The sequence below is a fragment of the Lacerta agilis genome, chromosome 7 (genome assembly GCF_009819535.1).
Source record: "Lacerta agilis isolate rLacAgi1 chromosome 7, rLacAgi1.pri, whole genome shotgun sequence".
NCBI lineage: Eukaryota > Metazoa > Chordata > Lepidosauria > Squamata > Lacertidae > Lacerta > Lacerta agilis.
The window spans coordinates 24,319,275-24,335,515 of record NC_046318.1 but is presented as its reverse complement, the minus strand read 5'-3'; the positions used below and the strand labels follow the sequence as shown (position 1 = coordinate 24,335,515).

General features: G+C 40.4%; 1 protein-coding gene across 2 annotated transcripts; it reads left to right on the top strand.

The window, feature by feature from the left end:
* Positions 1–941: 941 nt before the first annotated feature.
* Positions 942–15,369, top strand: SSR1 (signal sequence receptor subunit 1). Of its 2 annotated transcripts, XM_033154521.1 has the most exons (9): positions 942–1,133; positions 5,381–5,499; positions 7,533–7,620; positions 7,741–8,003; positions 9,126–9,202; positions 10,129–10,207; positions 11,158–11,251; positions 11,901–11,915; positions 13,941–15,369. In XM_033154521.1, exons 1-9 carry the CDS (start codon positions 1,046–1,048, stop codon positions 14,006–14,008), a joined length of 891 nt encoding a protein of 296 aa, XP_033010412.1. In that variant the 5' UTR covers positions 942–1,045; the 3' UTR covers positions 14,009–15,369. The 2 variants fall into 2 exon arrangements, with proteins under 2 accessions (XP_033010412.1, XP_033010413.1); XM_033154522.1 differs by lacking the exon at positions 11,901–11,915 and having other exon boundaries at positions 943–1,133.
* Positions 15,370–16,241: the final 872 nt, after the last annotated feature.

Below are 16,241 nucleotides of genomic sequence, written 5' to 3'. Positions count from 1 at the left end.
ACACCAAGACCTGCTTTCCCAATATGCAGTATTATATCCACATAGATTCTGCTGTCCAATAAGTTCCAGTGCTAGAAATAATACCTAGTTAGAAAAACAAGTAATGCATTTACTGAAATGTGATCTTACACATATTAACACCGAGGAATGACCCACTGAGTTCAACAGAATTTACACCCTATTGGGGTTGAAGCAAGTACTGTGCAGTTAGTTATTTAAAGATTTTAAAAGCCCAGTCTTCAGCAAAAAAAGGCTCCTAGAGCTTACAGTTCACTAAAAAGGTTTTGCAATCGGGTTTGCAATCGCAAAAGTCAGACCCCTTCAATTTAAACAGGAGACCCCAACCCTAAGGAGCATGATTTTTAATTATTTTTTTGCGTGGGAGGGAATCTTCCAAATATTATTTTGGGGTGTACACATCCAATGCATTGTGTCATCAGGGGCATCGCGTATCAAAACGTTGCGGAAGAACAATGGTTTTGTTTTAATTATTGCGTATCTTAGAAGAGGCAATCTCACGGCTGTGTCTTAAAAAGGTCGCCGGTTGAGGCTTGTCTCCCCTTCGTACTGACACGTAACGAGACACGCTAGCGTCCGCATGTAAAGTCAAAGGAGGAAACCGCCCAGAACGCGGTGCGAAACTGCACGATTCCGCTTAAGTTTCTAGCGAACCCGTGGTTTAGGCGCTCCACGCGGTAAAAAGTTTTTGCGCCTGCGCTCTAGAAAGTAAGCCTGACGAAGAAAAGGAACATAAGGAGCTGTTGGTCGCGCGGAGCATGCGCGTTTGAAACCAGCCAAGTTGCAGTCACGTGCCCCTCCTTCCTCCTTCCAGGGGAAGCCACGTCCTCCGCGCAAGTTAGGAGGTGGGGAGGGGGCGGGACAGGAAAGGGGCGGAGTCCACGGGCCTTGCGTGACAGGGCGGTGACGTGAGGGCGCCGCGGGGTTACGGTGGGCGGGACCTGGGCCGGATGAGCTCCTTTCGCCATTGCGTCGCGGCAGGAAAAAGTAGTAACTGCCGTCGAGGGCGTTTAGTAGGCCCGCTACCATGAGGAGGTCCGTTCCCCAACTGCTGCTGCTCGTGCTTCTGGCTTTCCCCGCCGCCTTGCTTCTCGGCGGCGCCCGCAGCGGCCCAGGTGAGGCGGACCAACAGAAAAGGAAGAACGAGGCGGGGGGGGGGCGAGGCTCCGCTTTATCTCCGCCTCGCGCGCATACGCGAGGCGGCGGTTGAGGGGCCGGGGGTGGGGGAAGGAACCTTTCTGTGTTGTTTTTTTAAATGGAAGCAGCGCGTGAGGCGGCTTTGTGCGCGTCGTTTCTGCTGGTGAATTCTGCAAGGCGGGGGCGGAGGCGGAGGCGCTCTGGCTTCGCTTCTGAGTGGGGCGGGGGTCTCCTTTTGCTCTGCTCTCTCCCCCCTCCCCTATGCGCTAGGCTGACGTGTCAGTCCAGACCTCCGATAGCCACATGGTGCTGGCTGGTCGTAGCTTCGTTTACTTCTACGTTTCTCGTTAACCTCCTTTTGAGAGACTCGAAAGCTGACACGTGTCAGCAGCCCGAGGTTGTGCGAGGAGTTTCGCTTTTCTTCCTGCAAACTCTTACCTTCGGTGGGAATGGAGCGCGTTGCTCATGTGTCTCCTCCGGTGCAGCTGTGATTCCTTCTGGCTGCTGCTTCTTGCCCCACGAAAGAAGGGGAAGAGAGAGAAAAATCACACAGTAGTTCCTCTTACTTTTAGCACAGCGTTCAGGTTCGGCCTCTGACCCCCATCTGGAGACGTGCGAGCCAAAAAGCTAGGTACACTTTGACAACCTTTGCCAAATAGACAGCTATCGGGAAACTAGTTTCTCTTGTTCCTTTTAAAGAGAGGAGAGTGAGAGTTGAAGTGCAGGCAACTCATTCGGAAGCATAACATTTCAGGTTGTGGTGATCAACTTGTTGCACTAGTGTACCGTACAAACTACAGCTTTGAGATCCTTGCTTTGAATGGGAAAGAAAGAGCAAACTTGTGCCCAGAGGAAATTTGTGCCAGATTCACAGGGGCTCAGCCAAGTTTCCTTGAAGGAACCTTGGAAATCTGTAACTGAAAACAGTTTCTCCCAAATCTGTTGGGTTCTGTTGAGTGGTGATTTTACAGCTAATAAAATTGTGGAGAGCTTGGAAATTACTGATCTCAAAAGTTGGGTGTATGAACTGGTAGAGGTCAGCTGAACTGTATGAATTGAATCAAATTACTTTCCTGAGTTCAGTTGACAACCTAGAACATATCCCTGTGGTTGTCCATGGCCAGGGTTGAGACCATGTTTCTGCTGAGTAAATCCAATAATAGTATTTAAATTGCATTATCATACAAATTACTTGCAATTTCTTGGATGTTTCTGCAGCAGTACAAGGCAAGGTCAAGTACGGTAAGTTTTGGGAGGTCCGTGCTCAAGAAGCTTGTCAGTATAAATTGAGACCAGCATAGATTTGATTTTGTGTGTCATACCAGCAAATGAGTTCAATTAATGTTTAATTAAGTAATTAACATCTTAACTCAACCAGATGGTGTAAACGTAGATTGTTCTCGATTTTTCAAACAATGTTTGTGGTTGGGGTTATAGTCTCATATACTGTAGTTGAGTCCAAAATGAAGGAATACAGGGGCAACTAGTGTAGAATACAAGTTTGTGATCTTATGTATGGCTATAATTGATATGCAGGTGTGATCAAGGTTATGGAGTAGGTATACTTCACAGAAAATATTGCACGTGCTTTCCAAGGTTAATTACCGGTATACAGGGTGCGGTAACACAGCTGGAGGTCTAGGTGAGCATTATGTGTTTAAAAGGTACCTTCCCAGCACGAAGCCTACTCCTGGCAGACCACTGGCATTATTTCCATTTAAAACATAAATCCAGAAATGTTGTATATTTGAATTGTTAAACGTTCTGGAACAATATCACATAAATTATAAAGCTCAAAAATGAAATAAAACATTGCTGGTATCATACGCAGATACCATAATGGATGGGTGTTGTGTTTTCAGTGTGTATTCTGATATATGCCTTATGCATTACCACAAGGTGAATCCACATGAAAGCAGCATGAACTTGCATATCAGAACTGGGGGGAGGGGTGGATTGATTGCACCCATATAATGTATAAATGCCATATTACAATGCTGCCAGTTATTTTCATTTATTTCCCCAGCGGTCCCTCACATGGCAGGTACCTTCCACAGATGTCATATGTTGGGTCCTTATAGTTTTATGGATGACCCTTCTGATAGTAACAACACAGATATCATTTGGGTTTACTGGCATAGGCTTATTAGTTTCAGATTAAAGCTAGCAGTCTTTAATTTCATTTGCAGTGATTTTGTATTACCTTTTTTTCTTGTACAATGTCATGGATACATGTGTGTTGTATTTCTCTTTGGTTTTGTGACCTAATCAGTTATAAGGTAGCCCTTCTGGAGGTTTTGCATGTCTCTTCTCTTGGCTCCAAATCAGTTTTCTTGAACCTCTAGTTACTGTTCTTCGTTCTGGAAAAAGTCAAATATCTGCATTCCTTATTGAATGGGAGAGAATTTATGATGTTGCAATTATGCATGTGCAATAGCATGTGCTTAGTATTTTTAGCAAAGTGTTCTGATTGAGAGCTGGTTCCACATATTAATTGCTGTGTATTTCCACTTTTGTTCCCCATCCAAAATATTTAGATAAATTCAGGGTGGCTCATTCAGCAATACTAGTTTAAGATAACTGGAAAATTATACTTCTCAATTCTTGGTAGTTCCTGGCTGCCATAACAGATGTTGAATACACTCCCTCTTCTCCACTATAATGCCACATCATCATTCTTTCTCAAATATATAGGAGAGATCATGAAATCTTGAAAGCATGCTACTGCTTGGAAAAGTTTGTGTGGTCTGCCATAGTGCTTTTAGCATAATGAACATTTCTTTTCAAGGAAATTACTAAAGAATCCTAGTGATAGAAGTCTACTATCACAATTTAAGAGATTTAGTTCAATGCTTCTGCTCAACCGACAGCTAAATTAAACCAATATGTTGATCTTAAGCTCTGTTGAAGTCAGTTGAACTGAGTTGTAATGAAACTTTTGAGCTGTGGTTGCTTGATGGGACTAAGACCTTTCCTTTTGTAACATTCTGAAAGGAAGGGAAACTTTATTTGGAGTCTTACCCATGAGCAAAAAAAGAGGGATTGCTTTTGCCCTACATTTGGAGGAGGTGCCCTAAAATCCTTTATTTCAAGCTCTTTCATGCATTGTCATGCTCAGTTTTAGCAAATAGCTCTTTATGTGTTGTGATTGTGTAACTTGGTGTGGGCATGCTGATACAAACTAGTGTAACTCCACATTCCAGAGTTCTTAACCTTAATACAGTCATACCTCGGGTTGTGAACGTGATCCGTGTGGGAGGCACGTTCACAACCCGCAGCGCTGCGTCTGTGCACGTGCATGACATGATTCGGCCCGTTGCACATGTGTGTGACATCATTTTGTGCTTATGCGCGAGCGCCGAAACCCAAAAGTAACCCGTTTTGGTAATTCTGGGTTCGGCGTGTTCCGCAACCTGAAAATGCGCAACCTGCAGCATTCGTAACCCGAGGTATGACTGTATATCAAAGTTGCTAGCTTGCCATAGCGCAACTTCAGTTGTAGCTTCTGCCAAGATATACCCCACTGTGGGGTAGAAAATATTCTGCATGCTCCTAAACTGCTCACTAGAGGTCCTTTTCCTTGTCAAGTGGATACTTGCTACTTTTTAGCTGGACTAACATTCCCATACAGTGATACCTCGGGTTAAGTACGCTAAAGGTTAAGAACTCCGCTTAAGAACAGAAATTGTGCTCTGGCGGCGCAGCAGCAGCAGGAGCTCCCATTTGCTAAAGTGGTGCTTGAGGTTAAGTATGCTTCAGGTTAAGAACGGACCCCCGGAACGAATTAAGTACTTAACCCGAGTACAGGGTTCAGGGTGTTAGCCGTGGGATGAGTTCTGTGTGTTTGCAATAATAGGTTTTTTTTAAAAAAGACCTTTGTGAGGAAAAATTTATTTTAATTATTTCTACCCCTTCTATAATGTTTTATTCGTAGGATTTAAGCCAGTGACATTTGCCTTTATGTTTCTAATCTGTGTGATGCCTAGTGCAATATTAGGTGGTATATAAAATTAATATTGATAACTGCTTTATAAATATCAGAGTAAACTCTGGATCATCTTATACTGAACTTCTAGTGATGCTTTTCACTTGAGACATAAATGCACCTCACAACTTATCTAAACTGATAACTTAGTAAGTGTAATGAAAGCTTTCAAAAGCAAAGTTAAACACGAGAATAACTTTGCCTACATTTAAAATAATTTTTCATTTACCTTGTCTTTAGGTTCTAGTTTGCTGGTGGCTGCTCAAGATGCCACAGAAGATGAAGAAGCTATTGAAGATACAGTTGTTGAAGATGAAGATGATGAAGCTGAAGTTGAAGAAGATGAACCCACAGAATTGGTACATCTACAAGTACTTGTTTCTGTTTCACAAGCTTATGTTGTCCATTACTACCATCTTTACAGTAGATAATCTGTTATCAAGAGTACTCAATTGTCAGAGCCTGCCCAGGATGTTTTGCTCTTGAGGTAAAGCATAAAATGCCACTCCTCCCTCTCCTCATCTGCATACCTGCCATTGCCCACTCTCAGAGGGTGGGATGAAAAGGAGGCTGGGAAGGGGGGGGCAGGTGACATGCTCCTTGGAGGACAGTTCTGCTGCTCCTCCAAGCTGTCCTTAGGCTGCCATGCTGAGGCATTGGGGGGCTGGCCTTGTTAATTGCCATAATGAACATCCACAAATCTTATTGCTTGAGCTGCTCCAACTGTAAGTAGGATATAGTAAAAATAGACCTTTGCTAGCTGAAATAACCCAAGGAGCTGTACTGCTGGTCAAAAAAATATGCAGTAGGGATAGAAATGCAGCAGTATATTGGGGAGAGGGAATATCTTTTGAGTGGTTGGAATGACCACATAGTCAGTTGTGGAGGGAAAAGTCACACTTTGAAATATCTTAGGCTTTTGGTGTTCTCTTTCCTAAGCCTACCACTACAGGTCTCCCTCCTCCAGTATGGTTCCCTCTTGTATATCAAAAGCCCAAAGGGAAGTACAATGCTTGATGGCCACAGTTTGTATTACTGCCACCAAGTTGTATGCAAATCTTACTGATGGCTGTATTGCCCATTAATCCTAGTGAATATTACAACAGCAGAAGGCTGGTTTTGATTATGTATAATATCACTGCCTAGACACAATTATCAAATGTGTATTTGATAATTTACTTAGTAACTCTAAGCCTTTCTATACTTTGTACATTTGACCACTTCTGCTTTTCATGCAGCTGGCTGTTCTTAGTTGTGGTTTGGTGTACAAACACCTATTTTGGTAGCTGTTTTGTTTGGCCTCCTCTTGTTACATGATAATATGAACATTAGCTTTCTGATACCAACTCTATTTACAAAAGGTAAGTTGCTCACTCCTGATTTGTTCACCTTAGCATCTTCCCCACCCTCTTCCCTCTCCATTCCTGGAGTACATAATACATGCATACATAATTTTATTTGTATGTCACACTTCCATATTTCACACCATACTCAAGGCAGCTCACAACAGGAAAAAATACATAATTACAACAACAAAAGTTGTCATAAACAATAAATAAGACATTAAAAATTACACAACCAAATTGAAAAGTTTCCACAAAAACCATAATAAGATCTAAAATAAAGATACAAAAAAATAATAACAGCAGCAGCAACAACAGGTGGCATTTCTATTATGCCTCCATACCCTAGAAGCAGGGAGGAGCCTGAAAGAGTTATTATTGTGTTATCTCTTTCCCGAGCACTAATGGTAGATGTTCTCTTTCTTCCTCCCAGACTTGAAGCTAAAAGATTTTAAGCCTGATTTTCGCCTTTGCAACCTCTATGCTAGCATTACTATGAAGATTTAGTGCAAGTTCACATTTTTGTGTGTGCAAGAGATAGAAAAAGATCACAACCTAGTCATAGAATCATAGAAGAGAACTGTAGAGTTGAAGGGACCCCCAAGGGTCATTAGTTCAACTCCCTGCAATGCTGGAATCTCAACATAGATTCATAGGATTGTAGTCAGGTGAACACAATGGAGTTAGTTGTCATGGACAAAGATGGAGAAACCAAGTCTAAGCAGTCATGTTGCATTCAGTGATTGCACTTCTTTCTGCTTCTATCTAAACAGAAAGGAACATGAATCCAGCTTGCAAGCAAATATCCTTCCAAAGGAGCCCTGTTAGACAGAGGCAGCACATGGGGCTTTTGCTTTCTTATGGGACTTGCTTCCAAACAGACACACAAATGATTGTGCTCTTTTAAAGAAATTCCAAATATTTATTTCAACATTAATGTTTTTGCGTGGAAATGCTTTTATGTAGGATTTTGCAATAGTGGTCTTACTTCAGATATTCATTGCTTCACTGTTCGTCATAGGCTTTTCAAAAACATTCTCTTGTATTAGACAGAAGAGAAAGAGGAAGAAGATCTATCGGGAGAACCGAAAGCATCCCCTAGCGCTGATACAACCATCTTGTTTGTGAAAGGAGAAGGTAAAAAATGGCCTCCTTTTTACCTCAGACCAGCACACTTTATCAGTTTAGTGCAACATTATGCAAGTTTTGAGTTGTACACACAATTTCAGCTTAACCAATTTTCTAATTTCTTCCTAGATTTTCCAGCAAACAACATTGTGAAGTTTTTAGTTGGCTTCACTAACAAGGGTACAGAAGACTTCATTGTGGAGTCTCTAGATGCTTCGTTCCGGTACCCTCAAGATTACCAGTTTTTCATTCAGAATTTCACTGCACTTCCTCTGAACACAGTTGTTCCACCACAGAGACAGGCCACATTTGAATACTCCTTCATTCCTGCGGAACCTATGGGTGGTCGCCCCTTTGGACTGGTTATCAATCTGAACTACAAAGACCAAAATGTGAGTGACAGCCTGGAAGCTTGGCAAGGTTTCCTTAGTGTTAAACTAGGCATTTGCTGATGTTATCCAGGAGTATTGAGTGATGTTTATCCAAGTGTGCCATTTTTATCTTGCTTAGGCTTGGGTATCTATTCTGCAGGTTCTGGTGTATCCAAATCCTTGATAGTATTCCAATATGATAGTCTAAGGTTTGTGATGAGTGGCTTTGGAAGGAGACATTAGAGTTCATGTCTTGGAACCTGATTTGAACAGGTGCAGTCTTGCTTTTTAAAATACTGACTTTACTTTTTGTAACTCTTCACAACAACATTATACACTTAATATATGAATGTTCTGACACTTTCTGACCATGTATCTGAAGAAGTGTGCATGCACACGAAAGCTCATACCAAGAACAAACTTAGTTGGTCTCTAAGGTGCTACTGGAAGGAATTTTTTTGTTTTTATTTTTTTAATCTGAGTTGGCCTTTTTTATTCTTCTTGTTTTGGTCAGCATAAGCTATCTTTATGATTTTGCCTCCTCTTCTCTCCCCTCACCTTCCCAAACCTAGGTAAAAAGCTTCATCAGTCTTCCAAATGTAACTTTATTTGTCCTTTTCAAAAGTTCTAGACAAACTCCACTTGGAGTGGTCACTTTTCATTCCTTTGTTGTGGACATTTTCTCTTAGTAAAGCTTTGAAAATGTGTGTTGACAACCTGAGGCCTACAAGACACTGAGTCCCGTAAACTAGCTTTCTGTTTATTGTGATTTGCAATGTGAGTGGAAATCATAGACAAGAACGAAGCACTGAGGAGCAGTTCATACAGTGGAACCTTGGTTCTCGAATGTAATCCATTCTGGAAGTGCGTTTGACTCCCGAAACATTTGAAAACCAAGGTGTGCCTTCCGATTGGTGCAGGCACCCTGGAAACAATAGCCGACAGCCACATTGGATGTTCGGCTTCTGAACAACGTTCAAAAACCAGAACAGTTATTTATGGGTTTTCAGCGTTTTGGAGCCAATTTGTTCGTCAACTAAGCCATTCAGAACCAAGTTTCCACCATATTAATATTACTGCCACATACTGGCTTGAATCTGTTATCTTGGGCAGCCATTAATGTTACTGTATTTTTCATTTTAGGGAAACTTCTTTCAAGATGCTGTTTTCAACCAGACTGTTACCATTATTGAAAGGGAAGATGGATTAGATGGTGAAACGTAAGACTTAATTTAAATAACTTATTTATTTATTCATTTATTTCATTATTTTATAGGCATTTATGTCCCTCCTTCATCATGCAGTCCAAGAGCAGGTTATCTACTGTTAATCTTCAATTAAACTGTGTAACATCTTCCACCCCCAAGGGCCTGTAGAACGAAGGTGTGTCTTGACCTAAAAACAAAACGTGTAGTAATGAGGGTGGGCACACCTCAGAGGACAAGGCACAATCTAGGAGCCACAAAAGAAAATGCCCTCTCAAGCACCACTATCCCACTAACTTCTAATAGAATCATAGAGTTGGAAGGGTCCCTGAGGGTCATCTAGTTGAACCCTCTGAAATGCAGGGATATGCAGCTGTCCCACACAGGGATTGGACATGCAGCCTTGGCATTATCAGCACCATGCTGTAACCAGCAAGGCATATTCTGCTGATCTCAACACTGAGGCAGGTCTGTATAATCTCCTTTGTTGATTTTAGAGTAGTAACTCATAGGTGCTTTGCGACGAGGATTTTTTTGTTTCCCACACATAGCTCCATTAGGTACATGTTTTATTTGCAGGATTTAAGATTTAGCAGTAATTTGGATCATTCTTAATTTTTTTTGTCATCAAAACTTGGCTTGGGGTGGGCAGAATTTATCTAGATGAGCACTTAGCTGTCCCACCAAAGTTATTGAGTTGAAACTGGTGTCCCTTGGTTGGCTAATCTGACACCTCCTAGCAAGAGATGAGTGCTTCTTAAAGTGTTCTACAAAGTATAGATGGGGTTGATGTTGGGATGGGTATATGAGTGTGTGTTTATTTTTAGGACAGCAACTGTCTACTTAATCTGGTAAAGGTATTAAGGGATGATTTGTTTAGTTTTCTTCTATTTAGAGAAATGAAAGCTTACGGGACTTCTCTTTTCCTTTTTCTAAACAAGGATTTTTATGTATATGTTCCTTGGTGGACTTAGCCTGCTTGTCATTGTTGGTCTACACCAGCTGTTGGAATCTAGGAAGGTAAGAAATTATGCAGGTCATCTTTCCGGTTATAGATGCTACTCTGGACCCAGATGGTGGTCTCAAGACACTGTGTTAAACTAACTGGCTCTTTTTAATATGTGGATGGGCTGGTGACTGAAACTTATACACACTGCTATAGGCTACCTGGAAGGAAATATCATGTCATATATTAGAACATTGCTTTTCTTGAGGCAAGCCTTAATGCAAGGCAATTTTACAGAAAGATCAAGCTACCATGCAGTAGAAGTGTAGCTAATATTTGCTTTAGAGACGGTAGGCCAATTCCTGTTTATTTACATGTTTTTTTTTCATGCAGTGGTATTCTCTTTGCAGCTAGGAGGTAACTAGATTGCATCTGCACACACTTCCTTATAAACAGAATGTTGTAAAATGTCATCAGATGTTGTGTTGCTGTAATAGAAGACTACATAAGCAAATCTTAGCCACAATTGAGAGTGAAAAGTAGCTAAAGTGTCATTTTTATTTCATCATGAAGATCAGATACAAGTGCAGCACGTGACGCTTGATGTCTTGCAAGAGTTCCACATGCCAGGCCTATACTTGATCCTCCCAACATGTGTTTTTCATACTGACAAACTATATTTGCCACTTGAATACAGGAATATAACTTCAAAAATGGTTCATAGATGATGGCTCACCATAATACTGATTCAATCAATTAAGTTGAAATTATTTGTGTTATGTTGAAATTTATCACAAATTATGATTTTTACTTTTAAATATTTGTAAAATATGCACACTGTTTTAAGAAATTATTGATGCTCATGCCACTATGTATTAGAACTGCTGCTAGAATGTAAAGCCAGCAGCTTTGGGTTTGAAGTTAACCATTGTTGTGATCACAAAAACATGCTACAAGTTGAATGGCTTAAGTGGAGTTCAGTGGAGTTCTTTCCCTTATTAAATCTTGTGCTTAATGTTTCCAGAGAAAAAGACCAGCTCAAAAAGTAGAGATGGGGACATCGAATCAAAATGATGTTGACATGAGTTGGATTCCTCAAGAAACTCTAAACCAGATAAGTAAGTATCCATAGGTTGTTAGTCTATTAATGAATTTCTTATAAAAGAATAACCAATATCTTCCAGATGTTTGGATTCCAACTCCCATCAGCACTAGTCAGAATGCCAGTGGTCAGGAAAATGGGAGTTGTAGTCCACAACATCTGGAGGAACAATGTTGACTACAATGTTGAATATGCCTGCCTATAGCTGTTTAGAAAGGGATTGTTCTAAATGTTCCTTCTTTACTCTGCCAGATTCACTTGAAATTATTTCCAGAAAGAATTATTGCTTTACTATTAGATTGTTTTATAAACTTCAATGAGACTGCAACCAAAAATTGAGAATGCATATGAATTTGAAGAAGATAATAGTATTCAATAATATTAAAATCAGTGGTAAAGTCAATAGTGAAATCACTGACTGTTTCTCATACTGGTTAAAAGCATACTTGCTGAATCTATACAGAATTAGGTGAGGACAAAACTAATTCTGTGATTAGCGTACAGGGTTTTTTTGTTGGGTTGGGAGTTGTGGAGCTTTAGCTGTATGTTTTGGTGACTTCTGATTTAAAAAATTAGTCCAAATATGTTCTTAGATCTTTTAAATGCTTGTGGACTTTTCTAATATCTTTACTATCTCTTCTGTTTTGCTTTTCCGTTGGCTTCAGTGCAAAGTAGAAGAGGTGAGACACTTTATTGGGTTGAGGCTTCTGAAATGTATATTGTGCACTAATTAGGTTCTTATACACTGAACCCATTTCTGCTTAGTTGGTACACTTCACATAATTGCATGTGGTGTTAAAGTAATAAGGTTTGGAGGATTTCATCAGTATCTTGAAGATGCAACAGAAGTCTGGAGTTAATCCCACTTGGTACATTTACTGTTGCATATCTTGAGGGAGCTGATGTTCAGATACTAACTTAGTTACACTGTTAACATGGTTCAGTCACCAGAACTCAGTTTAGCCTTCAACAGCCCATTCAGGAGCTTATTTTGAAAGAGAGGTTGGCTCAGTGGTATCTGCACTTACTGGGATGTCATCTGCTTCACATGCCTAATTTCCCAAAGGAAACCTTGGCTACCTTCTTCAGATTGCCAGGAACAACATAGACCACCAACAATTTTCAGAACACGTGATAGAAAAGTTTAATTGTCACATCACTCGTTCCATAGTATAGGATACTAACTCTTGATGCTAAACAGCAGTTTGCATAGAAAATAATGATTAACACATTAGAGGGCTTTAAAAATGCATTAAGATTGCTGCTTGCTTGGACTTCATGATCATGGTGCTTTAACTGATAAAGGGGCAAATAGTTACTAATATATATTGTACTGTGTTTGTGGCAATGAAGCCTCTGACACTGACTGAGTTGATGTGGTGGAGTGCAATATACAGCTGCTCTAGGAGCTAAAAGGTTAGGCCAACCTCTGTGAGTGCCAAGGAAGTTGCAAGTGTGCATGGGAAATAAAAAGCCACACAGGGACAGGCTATATTCTGGGGAGGTGGGTGACAGGTTGCTGAGAAAGAAGGATGCTGAAGAAAGATTTCAGAGTAGGGAGCTGACTGAGAAGCAGAACCAAAATGTCTGGAGAATGAGGCTTAAAGGATAAAGGTGACAGGGAGCTGAGCCAAGATAGCTAGATGGAGAATGGGATCTTCTTTATAAAAAAGAAAAAGGTTTATACCACTTAAAGTGCAGAAGGGCTGCCTGCTATGGGGGTGAGAGAAGTGGGCAGAGGGAGGCTCAACAAGAAACTAGATAGAGGAAATGTTGCAAAGTGTGCAGAGGCCTGAAAAACAGGAATGTGAGAAAACTCTGGATGGTGGAGACATCGAGTTCAAGAAATGAGCCCAGGGGAAAGTAGAACTCAGGCAAAACACAGGTTGTATACGTGGAAGGGGCTGTGCAAATACGAAGGAAGTCATTAGAGAGGCAAGGGAGGTTTAGAGGACGGCCACGGAGCTGAGAAAAGACGTAAGGTTACTAGGTCTAGAGATGGAACCCCCACAGTTACATTCATTCACTTCTGCTTTGCCCCCTTAAGGTTGTCTATATGCAACCAAGACCAACTAATCAGCCAATTACTTGTAAACCATCTAGAAAACTGAATACTAATTAAATTTTGAAGATTAACACATTTATTGTGGCTTATTTCTTACTGTGGCTTTTGCTAAAATGTTAGTATAAGGTGCCATAGTACTCTTTTTGTTTGCCCATAAGAGACTGATATGGTTACCTTTTGGGGGATTTACTGTCTGAATACTTAGCATTCTTTCTACTTTGTATGATTTACAATTCTACAGAGACTGAAACTTGAGCTTGTGAATGTAAAGATTAGTTTTTGATTTGGCTGTCCTTGAGCATAGAGGGAAGTGGGGCATGATGTTTCCTTCATCCTTAGAACAGATACACACCTGTTCTATATTTAGAAACTGAAATAGAGCAAAATAATAAGCCACCCATTGTCATCACAGAGCTGAGATTGAATGCTTCGATCCTGCATTGTTTTAGGGACATCTCATTAATAGGCTACTAGTTGCATGTCCATAACTGAAGAACGTATATAAGATGCTTCTCAGATCTCCCTTTTGCATGATCGTTCTTTGAGGGAATAAATTAGAAAATAATTTTCTTCCCCTGGCCCCCCAAATATCTCATTTAACTTGTCCCATTGAGTAACTTTTCTTCTTCTTTTCCTTCAGACAAAGCTTCCCCAAGACGGCTGCCCCGGAAGAGGGCGCAGAAGAGATCAGTAGGATCTGATGAGTAAATACTGTTAGTACAGTCAGCCTTTATATAACCCAGCCATCCAACCCCCCTCCCTTTTGTTTTGCTTGAATTGGGAGTTGTGCTGAGAAGCCATATCGACTGAGGAGAATACTATGAAAAACATTTGGACTATAAGCATTTGGCTGTGTTCAGAGAACACTGCTAACAATGCACTTCTCATTCCTTTTAAAGAAACAATTAAGAATCATTGTGCTATCTGAAATGTGCCTTTAGAGTCTCTTCATTATGCTGATCTGTCATCTGCACACCTTTTATTTCTGACGTCGTCAGAAATGCAAATGTGTCGTTTCCTACCCTGTTCTGATTGTATCCTGTCATAAAAGAAGGTCTTTATGCATTTTCCTATCTGTTACTCAGAGTCATCTATCATATTCTTTGCTACATGTATGCAGATCCTTTTTGGTACGCATGTTGGAACCTCTCATGAAGCACTGAGTCGCATTTTTGTTTAGCTAGTATTCTAAAGGCACAAGCCGGTGTAACTGCTTTAAGCAGTATAGTGTTGTTGTTTTTTACAATATTGCTGCTGCTGTTTGACATAAGCGCACACTGAGTCAGATCCCAAATGTTCTTACATGTGTCTCAAATAAGGGATTTCTACAGCAGCTGTACTTGTGAAATACGAATTGTCTGCTCACTTAGGCATTCATCACCCCCTTTTTTGATTGCAATATAACTGTACATCTGTATAAATTGTTAGTAGTTTGACTTGATCAGCACATCTGGTGAATATAGCAAGTTGGGTAACTTTAGAATGCCTAGTTCAAATGGTTGCAAATTGGTCCTTACCATTGGCCTGGTTTGCATGGCACTCTTTTAAGTCAAAATACGGCTTATTAGGAGCAGTGGAACAGACAGGCTCCTAGAAAGTAACCTGTAGCACACCTACACAACCACGGGCAGGTTTGTTCTTAGCCATAGTTTGAGTTGGCAGGAAGAAAGCTTACCCACAAGGCTTGGTTCAGACAATAAGCTAAGCCTAGTTGAGCGCAATATGTGAGTGAAAAAGATGCAGGAGGAGCAAAGAGTCTGTAAACTCTCCAGGAAACTGCATGTTCCTCCAGTCCCATTAAGCTATAATTTGGCTTGGCGTGTCATGCAGACCAGGCCATTATAATTGTAGGAACTCTTCCACCATTTGAAACCCAATCATGGATAGAAAAATGCATTGAATTTCTTAGATAAAGCTGGATACGAGGTTTGACTTTCATGAACATGTCTTTGGGCAACAACTTACAACCTGTACAGTGGAATTGTGCTCTTCTGTTCCCATATTTGATTGTATACAAAAGAACAAGTTCTAAAATGACAGTAAAAACATAAATTAAGTTTTATTTTTTTAGTCTTGTGCCTTTTTCCCTTTTTGAACTCTCATTGGTGTCTTACCTGTTTAAAGAAATGACAAGTGATAAATTCAGCTCTGCATTTTTCTCAGAAGGGAACCCCCCAACTAGGATCAATTCCATTCTTAATGTCAGTAAGCTTGACTTGATGAGAATCTAAAAGTATGTTAATTTCCCAATTTAAAGTCATGTTGATCTCTTTGGCTTAACTTGCAGTTGTTAATAATGTACATCCTGTGGTAGCCTGAAATGCAGCAGCTGAAAGTGGACTGGAAGATTGGAAACAAAGGTGTTGTATACCTTCAAAGGCCTCATTTGTACATGAAATTCAACTGTCATTTTCAGTTGTCTTTCCTCCTTGCATCAGAAAATAATTATAGCTTGATCGCCTATGATGCATATCTAAGCCAAAGTCATTAGAACACTTGCACGTCACCTTACTGCTTAAGTTTTAAGTTGGCTTTTATATTTAAAAAAGGAAAAGTCATGTGCTGCCATTTACATTTAGGGTTCCCCTTCACTGAAATAGTCCACATGGAAGGAATAACTTTTAAATACTCAGTGTTTACATTTGGCAGTATCATTTTGCTCCTCTTTCAGCTTATTTAATGGAGCTTTGAATGGGAAACCATTATATTTTAATTATTATGCACTAGTAATGGTATTCCCCCTCCCAAAAAAAAATACATGTGGCTCAAATATCCTGTTAGAAAGTTTTATTAGACATTGAAAACATCAATTAGCAATATTCTAATTTGGATTATTCATGCTTGTCACATTCAGCAAACAGGTAACGGAGGGTGGACAGAGTTACGGATGTATTTAATCTCTCAACTTTGGGATGGAGGAAGAGAGGAATCTGACTGGATT